General features: G+C 38.0%; 1 protein-coding gene across 12 annotated transcripts in view; it reads right to left on the reverse strand.

The window, feature by feature from the left end:
• The window catches only part of CCDC141 (coiled-coil domain containing 141), a 181578-nt gene that overhangs the window by 6350 nt on the left and 154473 nt on the right, over positions 1-20755 (reverse strand). For 8 of the 12 annotated variants that reach the window (XM_070580351.1, XM_070580349.1, XM_070580347.1 and 5 more), the window contains 5 exons: positions 15443-15583; positions 14523-14711; positions 12979-13162; positions 9684-9796; positions 5891-6007 (listed from right to left, as the gene is read on the reverse strand). In XM_070580351.1, the coding sequence (XP_070436452.1) occupies positions 5891-6007; positions 9684-9796; positions 12979-13162; positions 14523-14711; positions 15443-15583 (744 nt within the window). The remainder of the gene's footprint in view (positions 1-5890; positions 6008-9683; positions 9797-12978; positions 13163-14522; positions 14712-15442; positions 15584-20755) is intronic. The other 4 variants (XM_070580350.1, XM_070580348.1, XM_070580346.1 and 1 more) reach the window with 1 other exon arrangement.

Raw genomic sequence — 20755 nt, forward strand, 5'->3', positions numbered from 1 at the left:
AGAAGTTCTTAAAAGTCCTTCTCATTAAAAGAAAAATTACTAAATAGACACATACCCAGTAAGGCACGCCCCTCCTTCTTTGGGTTTTCCTACTACAGCTCACGCTGCCTCTCTCTCCATTTCTTCCTGAAGGTAGAATGTTTGTTTCCCTTCTCAGAGGGACTTTGATCTGACCTCTCGTCAGTCTAAGAATCGACTCTATGACATTCTGGCAGCCTCTGTTTGAGCACTTTTCCTGAAAGGGTGCTTTCTTTGAAAAGGATTTTATGCTTTACTTGTATTAAAAATATCTTCCTATATTTAGTCAAGATCTGCCTTCCTGTGGTATTCACCAATGGATCTGAATTGACCTCCTGGAGCAACATAGAAAGATATCCAACTGTTTCCTTTTTTAACAGCCCTTTGACCATTTGGAGAAATTTGGAGAACTGGAACCTCTCAGTCTCTTTCTTTGTATTAAACACCTCCAGGTCTTCTTCTGCCCTGCTCCCAGAACTTTCACCATCCTGGTCACTTTCTTGGAGGTCCCATTCCTCCTGGGCTATCAGCTCCTTCAAAGGAGAACATGGATATTTGTTGATCTGAGGGTCATCCAGGGGCAGGCTACTCTTTAATGACTTCTTTGGGTAACCTATGCCTCTCTAGAGAGGAGCAACGTTTTAAAATTGTCTGAAAATTTGCAGCAAGTTTAGGAGAGAAACTTGGGTAAAAGTCCATGCTAGTCCCCCACTCCTCTCTTCCTCCTGGGGAGGAATTGATGTAACTATCTGAGGGTTTGGAAGAAGACACTGAGCACCAGCTCTGTCTCTCTGAGGCCCTCTCTGTTGGATCTGCCTTTCACCAAATGGGTACATTCACATTGGTTCTAAGGCATTAAAAATCCAGGTACAGAAAGCCTGTGGTTGTCTAGCTGTGCACCTAAGTGCCTAGGTAGACAAGTCTATCTAAATCAGAGGGAAATCCACTAGAAAAATCTGAGCCATGTTCTCCCATCCAGCCTTTACTGGTTACTAATTCCTGAGTCCTGTGTGTCACTTTCACATGGTGCCAAACTCAAGAAGGGAATCCAAGGATATAAATTTTTCACTTCCTACAATTCCTAAAATGGAAACAACACTACTAGGTTACTTCTACTGACAATAAGAGATACAGTTTTCTCAAATCTTTTTCTAGGAACATTTCTACTTATTAATGTTCCCCTCCTAAATATGTTTATGTCCAGGATTTATTTACTTTCCCGATGGAGAGTAATCAGTGGAATCATCATCTCCTTGATCTATACGATATGTTTTCATTGTAGTAATTATATTAATTCTTTTTTTGTTTTTATAAGACCCACTTGGGACTACTGACTCATACCAAGTTTTTAATCAACTTAAATTTCCCACCTCCTCTGTCCATTAACATTGTTGATAAAAATGTTGAAAACTACGGAGTTTAGGACAAAGTCAGATGTCTCCTCAAGGCAGACTGTCTTCCAGGTTGACATTGATGAACTAGTTAATACTCCTGGGCACAATTATAACCTGACCAAACTCTCATTCAGTTCACATTTCTCCACTTATCTTAAGAGAGATATCATGAGTATGTTTATCAAATGACTTCCTGAAATCACAGTAAATTTTGCCTCTGGCACTAGCCTAGAATTACTCATTAAAGAACTATCTCAGAAAACAAAATAAGGTGAGTTCAATACAAGTTTTTCTGAGTAAATCCATGATGTCTCTTGGGGCTTCTGCCTTTATTCCCAAATGCAAATAAGCTTTCAGTTTTGGGGTCATCATGGAATTTTACAAAATTTCCTTTTGAAACTCACAGAGCTATAGTTTCCTGGGTCTACCTAGATATCCTTGATGAAAATGGTTTCCAAACATTCACATATACCAGCTATTTTTTGTATTTTCCCACCACAAATCCATCTTTGCTATTAGTAGAAATCACGTGTGTGTGTGTGTGTGTGTGTGTGTGTGTGTGTGTGCATGTTTCCAGAAAAGGGTAGTAAATCTATACATCTCAGCACGGACAGGGCATATTTGCATCAGTCTGATGTGTTCTGGGAAAATTGCTGGGAAATTCTGATCTGAATCACCAGAACATAGCTCATTCTCAATTTGTTTCTCTTGCAGCCTTGGCTGCTCTTTGTCTTTTTCATCGATTCTTTTTTCTCTTCCCACCTTGTAGACTTTTGAATGATGTGTGATCTCATCTTTAAGTTCTCTAATCTTCTCTACATACTTTTCCTCTCAAAAATCTCACCCACTTTCATATCTAATGATCAATTAACTTTTTTTATTGAGGTATAATTGACATAACATTATATTACTTTCAGGTATACAATGTAATGATTCAATATTTGGATATATTGCAAAGTGAGCACCACAATAAGTTCAGTTAACATTCATCACCATACTTAGCTACAAATTTTTTTTTCTTGTGATGAGAACTTTCAAGATCCACTCTCTAGCTCCTTTCAAATATGCAATACAGTATTATTAACTATAGTCACCATGTTGTACATTACATTCCAATGACATTCATTTTAGAACTGGAAATTTATACATTTTAACAATTAACTTTTAATTAATCTTAAATCTATAGCTTCAGATCTTATCTCTGTCAGGATTTCTGGACTTTCATTTCCACTGATGGACATAATCACTTGGATTTACAATCATTGTCATGTAGGCAAACAATGTGATTATCTAGAAGAGAGACTATAATGATATTTTATATCCATTGAACTAAATATGTAGAACCAATCCTCAAAGTATATACAGAGAGGAGCCAACTACGTGCTAAATTTAAGGGACCACCACAAGACTTTACCTTCCCAAATATCTCCACAATAGATAGGCTTATCTTGGGATAAATAAGATTTAATGAAGGTAAGTGGAAAGTGGAGAAAGAAAGCTACTGAGCATGGGACTTGGTCTATGAAGGTGTTTCTGGGGAAGGCCTTTGGAAGAGGCTTGGGGCAGCCAAGGGGTGACTTGGTACTTTTGGGCACTTGGGGTGGAAAAGGTAAAAGAGAAGAGGACAGAAAGATGGTGAGGAAGACTTTATCTCTTTCCCAATTTTTTTCCGAAGCAAGTGTCTCAAGAACGTTCCTCCAACCCCCACCCCACCAGCTGATCAAAATTAGCGGAGGAGGGCCCAGGGATCGTCCTCACTCAGTTTGATGACAGCGCTCCACTGAATTGCTTGGTACAAAAGTAGCTCCCTGCTATTGCTTTATTAATCATCATGTAAACAGATGAACAGAAAGAGGGGAAAGGTTTGACCTGGGAATCTGGTATCAGTACAAACCGGCTTACTTATGCGCAGCAGTTCCTTGCAGCTCCCCTTCGGTCTTGTGGAAAAGTTACATGGCTGAAATTCAGGAGAACTGGGCTGCCTGCCCAGTGCTGACACTACTTTCTGTGATTTTGGGAAGGCAACTAATTAATCTTTTTCGGCCTCGGTTTCCTCAACTGTAAAATGAGATTTGATCAGATGATTGTTAAATCCCTTCCAGCACTAGAATTCTGGAACGGGAAATGCTGGGGGCGCAAGCCTTCATCTTCTCCCGAATAGTTTGTGACTTTAGGCGAGGCTCTTCATACTCTGTGCCTCCATCTACTCTTAGGAGTTTTTAGATATTACTACAGATTTAGCTTCGGTGCTCACCTTGGGGATAAAACTCCATCGCTAATCTGTTAGCAGGGCAAGAGGCACTGCATTCACTAAATTGCTTAATTCTACCTGTTGCATTTTTAGGTCAGAAAAATGAGAAGCACTTTACTCTCTCCAGGAGAAAATTCTGTGATGAATATATTCTTGTAATAGTTTAGTGGAATTGCTCTTTCTGACTCAAATAATTTTCCAGAGAAGATCAACACCATTTAAGGGAATCAGAATTGAACACAGTGATTCCTGGACAAGGTTTTTACGTCGTGCTTCTTGTTATCTGCCCACATGGTGTTTTGGGGGAATTATTACATCTGGCCTATAATATAAATGATAGAGATAATAGAGGACAAATGTGATCGAGTTGTTTAAAAGTGAAGATTACTGCCACCCTTTCATTTTGCTTTCTGTACCAATTGCACTGGAATGTACATGCGAAACAATGTCAGCAACAGTTCCTGACAGCTGTAAATTGTGGACCTTTACTTCTGTCCTAAATAATTGATGATCTATCATGTCTTTTAATTTGTATTAAAATAAAAGTGATTTATCAACAAAAGTAAATCTTGCTTTTTATTTAAAGGACTCTATTCCTTTAATTTTCCTTCTAAGAAAAATAAATAAAAGCAAGAAAAACTATTTTTACTAAGTATAAATGAGTTTGTTTTCTTTGGTAGCAATAACATTCATTTCTAAGTAAATGTGTGTGGTTGACAATGCAGAAAAATGTGCAGAATTGAAAAAAATAATAGGCTGTTGGACTTAGTATCTCTTAGAAATTTAGTTAAGAAAATGGGATGCATTTAATATTATTCTTTATTAATTTGACTAGTCAGTCTCAATCGAGGGTGGTTTTGCTCCCTAGGGGACATTTGGCAATTTCTATAGACATTTTTGGTTGTCACAGTTGGATGAAGGAGGGGTGCTACTGGCATCATTAGAGGCCAAGAATGATGCTAAACATCCTACAACGCACAGGGCAGCACCCTGCAACAAAGAATTCTCTGGGCCAAAATGTCAATAGTGCTGATGCTGGGAAACTCTGATTTAGACAAATCAGACTAACCAAAGACCATGTGATATAAGACTAAGGTCCAAACAAGAAGACCAAGGTTTGGTAGCTTTCCTTTGCCTTAGAGAGGAACCCGAGTTTAAAAGTCTCAAGGCCATGCCACAAAAAAAGTCAGCTTGCTTGCTGGTCCTTGCTGCCTGGTGGTTGTATGATTGCACTAGACCTTGACATAGATTTAACCTGTGGAAAAGGACCTATAAAGAAGCTCTGAGAACTGTATTGACTTCAAGGAAAGATAAATCTTTCTCCATGAGATAACTGCAATAAGTGGGGAGATTTTTTTTTTTTAACTCTCAGGTCATAGGAAGTATTTTTTATTAATTTGGGGGCAGTTGAGAATCACATTGACTCTGCTTGTTCTTTTAGTTCTTTGGGAAAGAGAGAAACATTGGGAGCAGGCGACTTGGCAAAACAAAAAGTCAAGAGCTAATTATAGTCCAGCAGCTATGAATAGATAGTGAGCAATTTATCCTGAAAATCCATAATGATGTGATTTAAATCATGCTTTTGAAATCATGATACATTTACATTTTGTGAGTATTTGTAGGTTTTGTTACATGCTTAATTTATTTGTAATGCATAGGTTTTAAAGTCATTTAAACATTTCTCTAAATAATTTCATATTTATATTTCAGTTGGATTCTATCTGTTAGTACGTGTGCCTGGAAATATCCTCTTAGAGGCAGATTCTATGGGAACAAGATACAATCTAATTTCACGTATTAAGGTCTTCCAATGGGTAGTGCAAAAGAACAAAATCACAGCTTGGCGGTATGATAAAGAGGGAGAAGTAAAACCTGAAGTTGGGGTGGAATACAAAAGGACAATGGGAAAGGCAGCTAAAGATGGGGAAAATATAAGTGGTTTAGGGCGAGGCTGTGGTGTTTGAATAGCTGTCCCAGTGCCACTGTGAAATGCTTGGTTCCAGAGTTTAATAGGAGGAGCTCAGAGGGAAATAGCAGGGATAAGAGAAGAAAGACCAAGTAACGGTAGAGAGGAAGTAAGGGATGAGGACACTCACATTGCATTTACATTGGAAGACACAATTCAGATAGATAAGAAGGCTTCAACTCACTTCTTTTTTTGGAATGCACAATGACTCTAACCTCAAAACAAAAGTATGAATAGCTGAGGTTAAATAGTTTTCTTTACCTTATTCCTTTCTTCTTTCAATATTGTCTGCTTATTTCTCATTGGTTCTTTTAGTAGGCCAATACCTTCATCGTGGAAATCTTCCAAAGTCAGACTCATCCTTGTAATGTCTCCCTGCTACACAAAGTGATGGTTAGTGAGAACCTGGGCCAGGAAAGTTGGAAGAACAGTGCCAACAATAACCGCTTGGAATAAAACAGAGGCCACGTGTAACTTTTCAGTAAATGTATTCTACAAGAGACTGAAGTATTTCCATGATGTTCACATCACATTCCCTTCAAGTTCACAATTCTCCTCCTTCCTCACTCCTTTGATAAAGTTTATTGCCAGTAAATACTGGTTGTTCAAGGGCCCAGCAGGAAAAAAGTCATTGTTACGATAGATAGGATGCACCTCCAGGAGCATTCTCTAGAGAAAGGAACCATTGTGCATGGCAGTTTAAACCATTAGGAGAGTCTGGGGGAGAAGCAATGAGGTAGAAAAGACTAAAGATTCTAGTGGACAACAAAGTAGGAAATCCAGAGAATTCATACAAGCAAAATGTTTCAGAGACTCATGAAAAGTAGAAAGAAATATCGCTGAGTATGGTAAAGAAAAAAAATAACTGAGAACAAAGGAATGCTTCATGTGGGTGCTGATATTTTGTTCCTGTAGTTCATGGGGCTCCATTTTTGTCATGGAAATAGAGGGGATTTGCAAACAGCTGCATAGCCAGTGTCAGGCCGAAAAGACTTCATGAAGGTGAAATGAGCCAGAGGTACACAAAGTGACTGAACACTGGTTTAGGCTGATGATTATACTGCAACACAAGATTCTCTATTCCACACGGAACACAGTCATTAGATGGGCCTTAGAGAAACAAGCATGCTCCTCAGTGCACATGCTACACGGACTCAGAGGATTTGGGGAGACACTTACTGGGAAGATTCAGTTTTTAGTCTCAACTCTAAAACTTAGACTGGTTTGTATCACTGGTAAGTTACTCTGCTTTAGTACATGCTTGATACCTAATTCCAAAATGGGAGTGGTTGTGGAAAGAATGCTGGATTTTAAATTATACCTAAGTTCAAATTCCAGATCCACCACTACTCACTTTGGGCCCCAAGCAAAGCACTTTCATCGTCTTTGAACTTTACCTCTAAAACAAAGAAAACAACATTTGCCTTATCATCCCCACAAGGTTATTTGGAAATCACTGAGGTAATACATATGAAAATCCTTTGTAAATCTCGAATTGCTATACAAAAATAGAAAGGATTATTATGACTATTTCAGCCTTGACAGGGATCTCTGGGACTACTTTTTAATAACCCCTGCAAAAGAGAGCCATAGCATCACCTTAAAAACATAAAAACTAGACGTTTGTATTCTCACGCAACCATCTGTAGTGTGTTAGCGAGCATTCTTTGACCAGCTTTTGTTCACTCTGTAACTCATAAAGGCAATGCTGGTGCCTATTTCTTTTGCCAAAAAAGCCCTTTCTCATTTTTATATTCACCCAAATCAAACCTTTTTGAGCTATTGAACAATCCTTCTTCTCTGTACCAATCCTTTGAGCTTTTCCTACAAATGCCAATACTCTTTCTGGAGAACCTGTTTTAGGCAAAACCTAGTGTTAAATGTTGTGTGGGATGCTAAACTGAGCAGAGCCATAGGGTTTCTTCAAGTGTCATCAAGTAGAGGGGTTGGGATGGGATCAGTAGTTGCATGCGATGACCAGGGTGGGAAAGAACACAGGTGCTGTGGGAGGTCAGAGAAGGGGTGACACAGCTAAGGAAGGAGTCGTGGAGGAGGCAGTACTGAGCTGGGCTCTTAGAGGTGGTCAAATTTAGATAAGCGGAGATAGAAGGTCACGCACGTGAAGTAAAGGTCCAGAAGCAGGAAACTCGGGAGCATGGGGTAGGAGACCAGGGAAATAGGAAGCAACAAGGAATGGAGAAACCCGGTGATTTGAAACAGCGATCTGCCTCACAACACTGGAAGGTCTTGAGTCTGAACTCTATTTGGTAAGCAATGGAGAGTTTGTAGTGAAGTGTTTTGAAAGTAAAAATGACATTAGCAGAACTGTGTTTAGGAAGGGTGATCGCTGCAGTGGATAATTAGGAGGCTCTCGACTAGTACAAAAAAGAATCCAACTGGTGGACTGGGAATGAGAACGGGGGGCGTGAAATCCTGACTATGGGGCGGGTAGAAGGAATGGGGAATGAGGAAGTGGGGAGAGGGAGTAAAAACAGCTTTCAGGAAGAATAGCCATGAAGGCGAAAGCTAGAAAGAGATATAACTTTAAGAGAGGATATTTTATTAAGTGGATCTCTCTCCAAGATGTACAACATAAATGGGAGGGATGCTGTGGACAATAGAGAGCAAAGAGTCAGAGGGAGCAGTGATTTTCAGGCTGTGTATTGAAAGTCAGGAGAAGAAACAGATCTTCAAGGGGTGGGGAGGAAATAATAAATGTAGAAAAAGAATATAAGATATATGGCACATGCATACATTACCGGTGGCATTATAATTGTAAAACATTTATGGAAAGCAATTTAACACATACATATTATTCTAATTCCATGTGTGTGTGTATATATATATATATATAAGGAACATTAACAACTTCATACCCGTTTACCCAAATCTGCTTTGGAGAATTTACACATAGGTAATAATACAAAAGAAAGAAAAAGTGTTATGCATTAAGATGTTCATAGTAGTGTCATTTAAAATAATAAAAAAAAAAAACAAAGTAAAAAAAAATCCAGATCTTTAACCAAATGGAAAAGATAATTTGGTTGGGCATCCATTGATTTAAAAGCTTGACAAACTATTTTGAATGGAATGAGTACTCAAATTTATGGCATGGAAATTCATGCAGAAAAAATGGTTGCTAGAAATATACATAATTCTACTCTGAACTGCAAGCGCACCATTACGTCTCAATAACAAGAATAATCACAGCAAGAACGAGGGGTGTCTTCTTAGTCAATACACGGGCCTACCCTGTAATTAGGTTCCCCTATTTCCTCGATTTTATAGATTAGGAAATTGAGTCTTAGGGAGATTAAGTAATTTATTCAAAATCACAAATCCAATACTTTGAGGAGTTGGTACTCCTCGGTGGCTGTGCTTCCCTCTAGAGCCTGTGCTTGCCATTCCCTCCATCCTAAATAACCAGTTCTTTCAGCCAGTTGTAAAAACTGCACTAATAAAACCAATTTTCGACCCACAAAGACAAAAGAATACATATATTTCTGTCTTTTAACTGGATTTTGCCTAAGCATGGACATCAGCATATGTTCTCTATATTTTTTACCGTCACTTTTTTATTCTATGAAAGATGCATGATTAGTTTAATACTTGCATGAAGCTAAATGTTCAATGAATATAGTACCTGAAGATTAGTTGTATTTTCTCTAGAGCCATGATTTGGAGGAAAAAAACACCCCTAACACATTACATTCATTATTTATGAACAAAAGCATAAGGCTACTTAATATAGACTTTGCTTTGATTTTAATGGCACACATTTATCCTTTAGGACATGATCCATGAAAATGTAAACGAGACACCTTAATTGTGTTTAGCCCTCATTCCAAGCAATATTTTTCTCTGCAGTGATGGAAAAGAAACAGAATTAATTATCAGAAACACCCAGATAATTATGTTAGAAAGCTGTGAAACAAATGTGCACATTATGTCCCTCGAGAATTTCCATTAGAACATCTTTGCACCAGAAGACACTCAATCAACACATTTTTATTTATATCACTTGAAAATACATATTCTGGGAAGAAGGAATTACCTTCAGTTTTTCTTCAAGCTCTGTTAGAGAGGCACATAATTCAGTAATAGATTCAAGAACCTCCTTGTGTTTTGCCACTATTTTCTCAGCATACTTCTGCCCTTCTTCAAAACCTGCGGAAGAGATGGGACAAAACTATTTTTAAAAGTCAAATCCTAGCAGGAAAAAAAAAAAAAGCCCAGGCGTTAATTAATCTCCCCAGTGTCTGGTGTAAGGGCTGGTAGATAGTGAGTGCTTAATAAATACTTGCTGAACACATAAATAAATGAATATAGTCTTTTGCGGTATTCTAGAAAAATGGTTACAAGTGTTGTATCATGTCACTTTTATGTAACCTAAATAATGTTGCTATATTAATACTCTTAAAGCTTCATTCTAATCAGTTTTCTCCTGTTCAGAACATTCAGCGGTTCTTCCCTCCCTAGAAAAGCACACATTCAAGGCCCTCCGTGATATGGTTTCCACCTGCCTCTCCCAAATGTGTGTCACCCTGATTCCCTCACGTATTTCATCTCTGGCCAGACTGACCCAGCAAACTCTTCCTTCAAAATCCCACAGCCACTGAGTATTCTTTCCCGCTCTGGGAATGCCCTCTCCCCTCTCCCTATTTCTGTTCTTAAAACCCCACCCACTCTTCAATGCCAATATCTTTGTGAAAATGTTCTTAATCATTCCCAACTGGATTTTCTCTCTCCCTCTTGGAATAATAATAAAAATATGTGCCATGTAGTGAGTGCTTATGATTTGCCTGGGGCTAAGCACTTTATATGCGCTATCTAATGTCCTTGGCTAGGCTCTATTGGGTTTCACAAATGAGCAACCCGAGGCTCGAAAGAGCCTCTTCAGGTGACCCAGACAATAGCTGGAGGAGACAGGGTTTAAACCCAGGGCTATCACACTCTACAGCTTAGGCTAAACTTCATTGTGCATTATTATGGGCTGAAGTGTGTCCCTCCACAAAATTCACATGTTGAGGTCCCAATCCCCAGTATCTCAGAAGGTAACCATATTTGGAGACAATGTCTTTAAAGAGGTGAGTAAGCTTAAAAGAGGCCATTAGGGTGAGGCCCTAATCCAATGTTACTGGTGCCCTTCTAAGAAGGGGAAGATACACCAGGGGTGCCTGCGCACAAAGGGATGTCTTTGTGAAGAGGCAGCAAGAGAGGGACCAACTGCAGGCCAAGGAGAGAAGCCTCAGGAGAAACCAAGCCTGTCGGCGACTTGATCTTGGACTTCCAGCCTCCAAAACTGTGAGGGAATAAGTTTCTGTTGTTTAAGTCCCCCAGGCTGCGGTATTTTGTTACGGCAGCCCTGGAACACCAGTGCACACATTTTATACCTTCTTCACTGCTTTAACCATATCAAGACTTCTAGGCCTGGACTGTGGATCCTCCAATGAAAGAACTAGGTCTTATTTGTCTTTGCAGCAATCACAGCTCTTAGTACATAATAGGTACTCAAAATTTTTTTGAGATAAATGTATTTGCATTAAAACTTTGGATTCAGTAATGCTTGGGTGGCCTGCAAGAGTTGATATAACATTCCTAAAGTATCTCACTTGAAACAAATTCTTAAAAATGCATAGCTTTGATACTAAACAGATGAAGACACCTGCCATTCATTTATTCCTTCAATGATTCACTTAATCATCAAATATTTGTCAATCACTTAGTAAGCACCAGGAAGCAGTAAACTAACAGGCAAAATCCTTTCCCTCACAGAGCTTACACTCTGGTAAGGAAAGCCAGACAACAGACAAATAACCATACAGCGTGTCAGTTGATGATCATGGCTAGGAATAGAAAGAAAGCACGATACAGGACCATGCATGATGGGAGGGGAACATGACTTTTATGGTGTCTTTGTGAATATTTACCATGTCCTGAAATTGAATAGGCACTGAAATAAAGTGATAAAATATACTTTTTGTGCCCTCAAAGTGCTTATGGTCAGTAGAGAAGACAGACAAATGAACAGATAATTATGCTACAGTGTGAAAAGTACAGTAATAGAGAGAAACATATATAATATTATGGGAGCAGAGTGCCTCCAAAATGTTTTAGTGCACTCCTACAGTTACTATAGTAACAATCAGACATCAATTAGATTTCACGAATTTTTCAATCTGTATTTTATTTTTATGTTTCTACCCTTTTCCTTTGGAAAATCATTGGTAATTCATTCTCAATAATTTAATATTAAGTAGTACAGGATATATTGTTCTACAAAAATTGTATGGCTACCCTTGGAGAATACTTCATGTTGCAGGAGAAAATATTTATCTGGTAGCAGCTGTGGGCAGCCAAATGATGCATTTTATAGCAGCTGTTGCTATCCTCTTTCTGGGCTGGATTTGCCTGGTTACTGGGTATTGCTCTTGGCCTCTTAGTTAACAATATTAGGGAATTCATGAAACTTATCCCTTAGCACTCTCAAGGGCCATCATCACCCAAAGGGGCTTCTTAAATGCGGGCCTCCTTTAGATAGAAGGACTTCTCAGGCTGACAACTGTGTTATCTTTCCTAGCCATGAGAAGAGGAAAGCAGTACCTGTGAAACCGTAAGTTGAGTTCTCCCATTTATTCTACAGGTGAAAGGAAGGCAAGGATAAAATTTCCAGCTCTCTCTCTTTCTTTCTCTCTTTTTTGGTGAGGGAGATTGGCCTTGAGCTAACAGCCATGCCAATCTTCCTCTATTTTGTATGTGGGATGCCACCGCAGCATAGCTTGATGAGCGGTGTGTAGGTCCGCACCCAGGATCTGAACCCGCAAACCCTGGGCCACGGAAGCGGAGCACACAAACTTAACCACTACGTCACCAGGCCAGCCCCTTCCAGTTCTTTCTTTTATCCACACACTGTAGCCCTCACAGAAATGAGAAAGCTGTAGACTTCGGGCTTAGCTTTATACCTCCTTAAAGTTTCATGGGAGTTTTGTATGTTTTTCAAGGAATCACTCTAGTGGAAATTAGATTTTTTGGTCTACAGAAGCTGAGTATTGTTCTAGTTTTATTACCCTGGAGAAGATCAACAGGAATGGGGGAGAAAAGAGACTAGAGAAGGAGGGTTTACACAAGGAAGTTAAACATCCGCAGGCTTCATCTCCTATGGTCAGAAGTTCCTTCCTCAGTTCCCTGCTGTTAGTTTTGCAGATGTGGGTTCTTATCTTGAGCCTTTTCCGTGAACAGGTTGGTTAGTGAGAATGCTGAGGAATTGCCATGCTCTGCTTCCTGCTAGATTAGTTTCACTATAGGTTTGTTCAATGGCAAATCACCGGGTATCTTAAAAGAGGCCTCACCATATAAGCGCTGAGCGAGGTCACTGATCTCCTGAATCCTTGCCTCTTGCTGTGGCACTGAGGGTGTGATAAACTTATTGAACTGCTGGTGGAGAATTTCCACGGCTTCCTTTGTCTTGCACTCCGTGGAATATTTTCCAACTCTTACAACTGTGGCACTTGCATCTTCATACCAAAAGTGACACTAAATCAAAATGGGATAAAGTAGGATTAAAGAGACAGCATCCTTCTAAAATTCTTCATTTTGACCGCCGAAGTATCAAATTTCAATTTCCTCAAACTTTATATTCTTATTAGTTTGACCTTTCTAAGTCCTAACAAAGAAAATATCAAAGCATGATCAAATACTTTTGCACTTGGATATTAGAGTCAGATAAGAAAGTAAAGTAGGGAAATTCGTTAGATATTCCTGCCTTCTTGGATTTGCCTGAAGTCTAATTCCTTAGAGCAGTGTTGCAGACTTACAAGAATAGGCAGTACAAAAAATATACAGCACAGAAAGAATCCAGATATCAGCTAAAGGAAAGAAAAAGGCCCAAACACACAAAATCCTGGCTAATTAACTGAAATCATTAACAATACATGGATAAAGTATTGCCTGATTAACACTCTAATAAAACAAATTCTCTTTGAAAAATGAGATTTAGTCTACGGATTGAGGAAATATCATCTAAAGAACAGCATTTGACCTTTTTTAAATCGAAGGTTAGTCTTATTGTCAAAGCACCGTGGAGAATTGACACAGTTTCTCACTAAGAATAAATAACTGTGGTGGTAGGAATGCGTCTGCTCAAGGCCAGGAGCACTTAAACTGAGTGAGAAATAGAAACACACGACTCTGTTAGGAGCTGGCTTTGAATAAGTGCCACAGAGCTACAGCAAACCCGTATATCAGACATAGAAGAACGAGCATCTTGATCCTCCTTAATGTGGTGTTAAATCTAAAAACTCTACTGCATGGGTGATAAAGAGAGAGGTTTCGTATCTCAGAATAATGGGCTACAAAGAACACTCGAGAACTTCAAGGGTAGAGCTTCTTCAGTAGGAAGTGTGCAAAATAATAACTTTAACTTGTCAAATTTCACATAATTTACGCATACTTTACCATTTATCCTCATTTTTGTACCTGAAAAATCTCAGTATCACCTTTTCTTTCGAAATATTTTCAAACTCTGTGAAATAAATAAGTAATTTTGAGTATTTTAAACAGATATGCAGCAGTGAACATAATTCCATGATGGTTAAACATCTTGAGTCGATGAGGTTATAGGGAAACGAGAAACCCTCACATGTTGCTGTTAAGAGTAAATTAGCAAAATCTTTTCAAAGAGCAATTGGCCAATACAATCAAAACCTTGTAACATTCATCCCCTTTGGTCCAGCAATTCTATTTTAGGACATTTTCCTGAGGAAATAATCAAGAAAAAGAGCATGATACATGGATTTAATGACAATAATAGCTAATGCAGTAGTGTTTTAAAGCAGCAGAGTTATTTTTTAAAACAACATTACACATGGATACCATTACAACAAGAAGAGGTTACCTCTTCTATCATCTCCTGGAGATGCTCAGTCAGGTCCAAATTCTTCTTGTAATCTGTCACAACTCTGTCAAACTCTTTTACATGTTTTTGCAAATCCTTCATGGCTTCCAGAAGAACACTAACTTTATTATTTGGATAATTTAATAAAGAAGTTTTATTTTCAACTTTTTCCATTTTCCTTTTTAAAGTCTGTGCAAAAAGAGAAAGTTGTAAATACAACATTCAATTTTTACTTATGAGGCGAGCTAGTGATTTAATATTAAGAGAAAGATTTGGAAAAAAATTTGTAGCTTCCTCCATTATAACGTGTTAAAATCATAATTATTTCAAAGGGATTTTCCTCCAGATGGTTTATTGATTCAGCATTTAGCAAACACATAGAAAATTTACCATATACCAGGATCTATTCCAGATTTTAAGACTGATACTATGATAAAGAAAAGACAATGGTCATAAAATTAACTATTTTGTTGTCCTCAGTAAGCTCGCTGTCTCCTAGGAAAGACACTCAATCTAGCCAGGATGTGGGACAATCTGGATAGGTATAAGGGGCTATGGGAGCAGCAGGGAAAGTTCCTAACATAGGCGAGTACAAGAAAAGGAAGAGAGGTGTACAAAAGGTGTGTGCATGTGTGCATGCACACGCGTGTTTGTGTGTGTGTTTGTGTGCGTTGGGAGGAAGAATGGAACCAAAGAGGCTGGATTCTGGCTCCATTCTGGAGCTGCCTCAAGAGACAAATCAATTTATCATATATTTTACACGAAGAACCCAATTATTATAAAAACGGAAAATTACCTTTTCAGTTCCAATGCTGTAAAAAAGCCCAAGATTTAGGCATCCAAAGTTGACATACAAATGATTTTACAATCATTGTAGTAGTGCACACACACACACACACACACACACACTTTCTCATTACCTGTAATTTTTCACCATACATATCAACTTGTTGAATTTGATATTTAAGAATCTTCAGATTCCGAGCTTTTTCATTTTTCTTAGTGTAATTAAACTTCAAATTGTTGAATTTCTTTTTGATATCTTTGAATGACTCTTTGAGCTGCAGTTCAATAAAAAGAAAGAGGTAATTTCCAAAATGGGAACACTAATATTCACTAGTAATAAATCAAAATATCTAACATTTCAAAATATTCATAATCTTAAAAATGTATTCAGAGTGACTGTCAATAGAAAAAAAGTCTGCGAAGTGAACACATAATGTGAATTTAAACATATCCTCAAAGTATAAGTAATTATAAATTGTTCTCAGTAATTTTTGATTTGTAATTTATAATTAAGATTACAGTTATAGAACATCTTTTGGCCTCTAAGCAAGAACATTTTTATCATATTATACACTATCAACGACTCTAATTTTCTTATTCGTATTTATTTAACATCGTTTTCCCCATTCACTCTGTTCTCTATGTGCTAATATTTGTCCCAGAGCCTCCCATCTCCCAACACTCTGTTAGAGCCATCAGGTACAAATTTATCAAGGCTCCAAGGAGCTGTTCATGTTGCAGAGGTCAATGAAGTGTTTACATTTAAACCACCAAGGACATTAGTGGGGTGGAAGAGGAGACCTAATTTGAGATTTAGCAGGAAAAGGACATTATTTGCCCAAATCCAGCTAAAAATTATTTTTCATGAGCAGTTTTCAGAAGAGATTTACTCTATAGATGTAGGCCATTCGCTTCAGAGGTCCTTCAAAAATGGAAAGTAAAGTGACAGTGTCACCGGTGATGGCATGCTAACTTGTATATAAACAGAGTATATGGCTATACATTGAGAATAGGGTATACATTATGACAGTATTAAAAAATAGCTTGACTTTACCAGTGAACCAAAATTCTAAGCAGTCCACTTCCATTAAATGCTGCACTTTCTATGCCCTTCTCCATATTCAAGAAGAATAAATATATTGACAGGCAATGCTCTCTTTATATTATCAGCAAAGAGAAGTACAGAGAAAACATAAAATTTCTCAGATTATATGGAAGCATTTAACAGGAAGAAAGAACAATGTCATGGTTGATAAATTTGAGCTATGATAAGAAAAGTCAGAAATACATTAAAATTATTTTCAATGACAGCAAATAAATTATTTGGGAGGGAATAAAGGCTGTGTACACGCTAGATTTTAGACCCATAATGCAGAAAAACATATTTACCCTAGAAAATGTTTGCTTTCTCAAAAGGCTTATTTCAAATTCTGCATGTTATCAAAACAAATCTTTGACCTTATCTTTCACACTTCCTGGAGACAATTATCTGTAAAGCCCTAGCAGACTTGCATCCATGGAAATTATTACACTGATGCAATTTTTGCATCTGACACACCTCTACTTAATCAGTTTTGTTTATCTCATATAGTAAATAAAATTGTTGAACACTAGTTTTAGGCTACAAACTAAACCTAGCATAGAGACCATATCAAACAGTTAAACTGAAAAATCAGTAACATTCTGAAGGAGTGGAAGGACCTATAGCTTCAAAATTTGAAAACTATTTCACCATTAGAACTCAGGAAAATATTTAAAATTACATATTTAGTGGGCATATTTGTGAAATAACCAATTAATATTTAAATTCTTTGGTATTTGGTGTTTTAATATGTATGTGTTTGATTTTAGAAGGAAAGGACAAATGAGGTCAATTTTATAGGATTCAGATACAAAGGGACTACATCCTTAGTTAGTCACATAAAAGTCTGGCAAGAACTTTCTCCCCGAAGTCATAAGCTGCCACGATAGGTGTAATAACTACCACATCTGAGGAAACCAGAGATTCTTATATTAAAAAACATGTCCTCAATGGGGAGTTATTGTTTAATGAGTACAGAATTTCTGCTTAGGATGTTGAAAAAGTTCTGGAAATGAACGGTAATGATGGTAGTACAACAATGCGAATGTACTTAATATCACTTAACTGCGTCCTTAAAATGGTTAAGATGGTAAATTTTATGTTATGTGAATTTTACTACAATTGAAAATACAATTCTTATTTATTTAATTTATTTTTTTGAGGAAGATTAGCCCTGAGCTAACATCTGCTGCCAATCCTCCTCTCTTTGCAGAGGAGGACTGGCCCTGAGCTAACATCTGTGCCCATCTTCCTCTACTTTATATGTGGGACACCTGCCACAGCATGACTTGACAAGCAGTGCATAGGTCTGCACCCAGGATCCGAACTGGAGATCCCTGGGCCACGGAAGTAGAGCATGTGAACTTAACTGCTGTACCACCAGGCTGGCCCCCAAATACAATTTTTATTTTTAATAAACATAAATAAGAGGTTGGCCCAGTGGCGGAGTGGTTAAGTTCATGTGCTCCGCTTCGGTAGCCGAGGGTTCAGATCCCAGGTATGGACCTACACACCACTCATCAAGCCATGCTGTGGCAGCATCCCACATACAAAATAGAGAAAGACTGGCAACAGATGTTAGCTCAGGGCCAACCTTCCTCACCAATAAATAAATAAATAAAAATAAACATAAATAAAATAAAAGGAAAAAAAAGTCCTGTCATTAACATCTATCCATTGGAAAATGAAATTTTATATTCCTTTTTTCCTTACTGGAACATGGCATATATTATAAACTTCAGACTAGAGAAAGGAAGGGGGGTTCTCTCATCAACCTGATAACCACTGGGTTGCATCTGCTTGTTTAAACGGGAAAGATCAACATCTATTTGAAAACTATGTGATGAACGCAGAAAGGCTGAGATTTAACACTTTAACTCTAAACCATGAAATTCCAAGTCTACTTTGGATTAAGAAATTTAAGACTGATAAACGATGAGTGAAATTTAATTTCTGTTTGCTTCCGAATGTACGCACTTCTGAAGATGATTTATAAGGCCAAAGAATGTTTTGGTGCTCTGGATATGTGAAATGGAATCAGCTTCTTTCTGACACATGAGCTCCTTTAACCAAGTTGCTGGCACTTATCTCTTTTGGACCCACTGGAAATCCATTTTAAATCCTGTGCCTTTCCCAGCTCAGATTCAGGACTATTGCAGATATGAGTGGAAGGCAGCATGCATGACCTACCTTCAGCAACTGAGGTTTTCAGAAAAATCTAGCCATGCCTAATTTTCTTACCTGTGCATTCCAATCTGAAAACTTAACTTCCTGTCTAATCCCCCCACAACTTGTGATCATGTTTTTAAAGGAACTGAGTGTCATGGTGGCTTGGCTGTGGTATCATTGTTCATGCAGCTGTTTCTAACTTTAGTTAGCTTGTCAACAATGGAGAATGGTGGAGATGGCTAGGACAACTGCTCAACTGGGGCACATAAGCAAAAAAAAAAAAAAAAGCCACCCATAGCTTGGGGCAAGATAAGTTTTACCCTATTAGAAACCTTTAAATGTCATAATTCATATTAATAAAATTTCTGAAAGTCTTAAGCAAATGAAGAGAAAGATATTTTTTTCTAAGGAATAGTGTGATTTTCCTGTCTTTCTACTTGCTCGGCTCCTCCATATTTGCTACGGAGTAAGTAGACTAAGTTAGTATAGCTATACTTAGGAAAAAAATTGTTAAGACTTTAAAACTGTAGTTCTTTTGAAACTAGTAGAATGAGCATCTTCACCAAATTTCCCAGGGAGCAGTAAGCCTCTTGCAGGGTTAGGAATGAGCAAAGCCTCTTTGAGACGAAGCAGAAGGGAAAGAGGCTGACAGTAAGGCTGGCTTGCTATTCTTAGTCTTGACGAAGCTGGTGGAGGCAACTTTGGCACAAGAATGAATTACTTGTGAGTCTGTTGCTGGCAAGGCCAATCTACGTGAGGGATATGGGACATTTTAAAACTGAGGAAATGTGTTTAAAACAAAAGCCTTTCATTAGAACTATGGGATATGTTTGGCCAAAAGCAAAAATACAAAACAAGTAGTCTATTTCTCTTAACATACACTTCACGAGCTTCATTTCTTGACCATTACTTTGTCCACTGCAGAAAAAAGCTTTTTAATACTCGTTTCCAGTAACAGAAGGTTGCAATGTTATCACCACCCAAGGATGCCTGAATTTAAAATGATGGGACCTAAAGACTCATAATTTAACCCAAATGATTTGCCACAATTATTAATGGCAGAATACTAAGCCTTAGTGCTGGAGAGACTCCAACACAAGACTTTCTTGACCTCCCTCCATTCGGCAACCACATCGCCATCTTCCTGTACTTAAGGCCAGAATTGTAGCGGCAGAAAGTGGGGCAGCTCTAAAAGAGGTGACAATTGCTCCATTTTAAATTGTAGGTGGCAGCATGTCTCAGTAACAGGTATTTTATCCACTCTGAAAATTCTGTGTGCTCCGAATATATTTAGGTTTTATTTTCTGGATGTGATAACTATGATTTTAAACTTCAGCTCTCTCTATTCTTCAGAAAGAAGAGTCCTGTTGCAGATGTTAAATGCTAAACTTTTAAGAGATTTTAATTCTATGGGATGAACGTTTTCAGAATAAATTATAATCGTTCCTACCTCTTACATATACCATCAAAATGGACCGTGGTGGAGCCTGATAATGGGCAGCTATGACTGTGAATTCCCATGGGATTTAACTTGCCCTGGACTTCCAAGTTTCCTGAGGACTTTTGTGTTCTTATGACCTGGCACACAGTAGCTTCATTAATGATATTTGTTGAATACGATAAAAAATTTAGATTTTTTTCTTAAAATGATGAATTAGGGTTATCAATCTGGAAAATAATAATTATCCGTACTATCCCATAGTGCTGCCCTCATTGGGTGTTTTGCCCATTTATACACTCTTTCTCTGCTTCCTTTCCTGCTTGTGGGCGACTGTCCGTGGTCATTTTGTCCACAGCAAAGCGCTATATGACCTTAGGAGGTTTAATTTTATTAGTTGTAAATGTGTCTATAGCAGCACCATTCGCCTATCCTAATTTACTGCTTCTAATCTTCGTATCCTTAGAACTCAGATGACGGACACACAAATTGACAAAAGAATATGTGGGACTGGAACACAAGACTCTGACATACGGAATATACATACACTAAGTCTTCTTCTGTTTCCTTCCTGATGGACAAGATGTTGCTACAGTGTAAAAATTTCAGGCTGAAGTAATATAATTATACGAAAGCTTCTGTTTGAAAAATTTATTTTGAGAAAATGGATATCAACCCCATTCTGTCATTACTATTCTTTTCAGCAAAGTAGTTGTTTGTGACCCATAATGAGATTTCAGTTACAAATTTCCACCAACA

This window comes from Equus przewalskii, chromosome 17 (assembly GCF_037783145.1).
Source record: "Equus przewalskii isolate Varuska chromosome 17, EquPr2, whole genome shotgun sequence".
Classification (NCBI taxonomy): domain Eukaryota; kingdom Metazoa; phylum Chordata; class Mammalia; order Perissodactyla; family Equidae; genus Equus; species Equus przewalskii.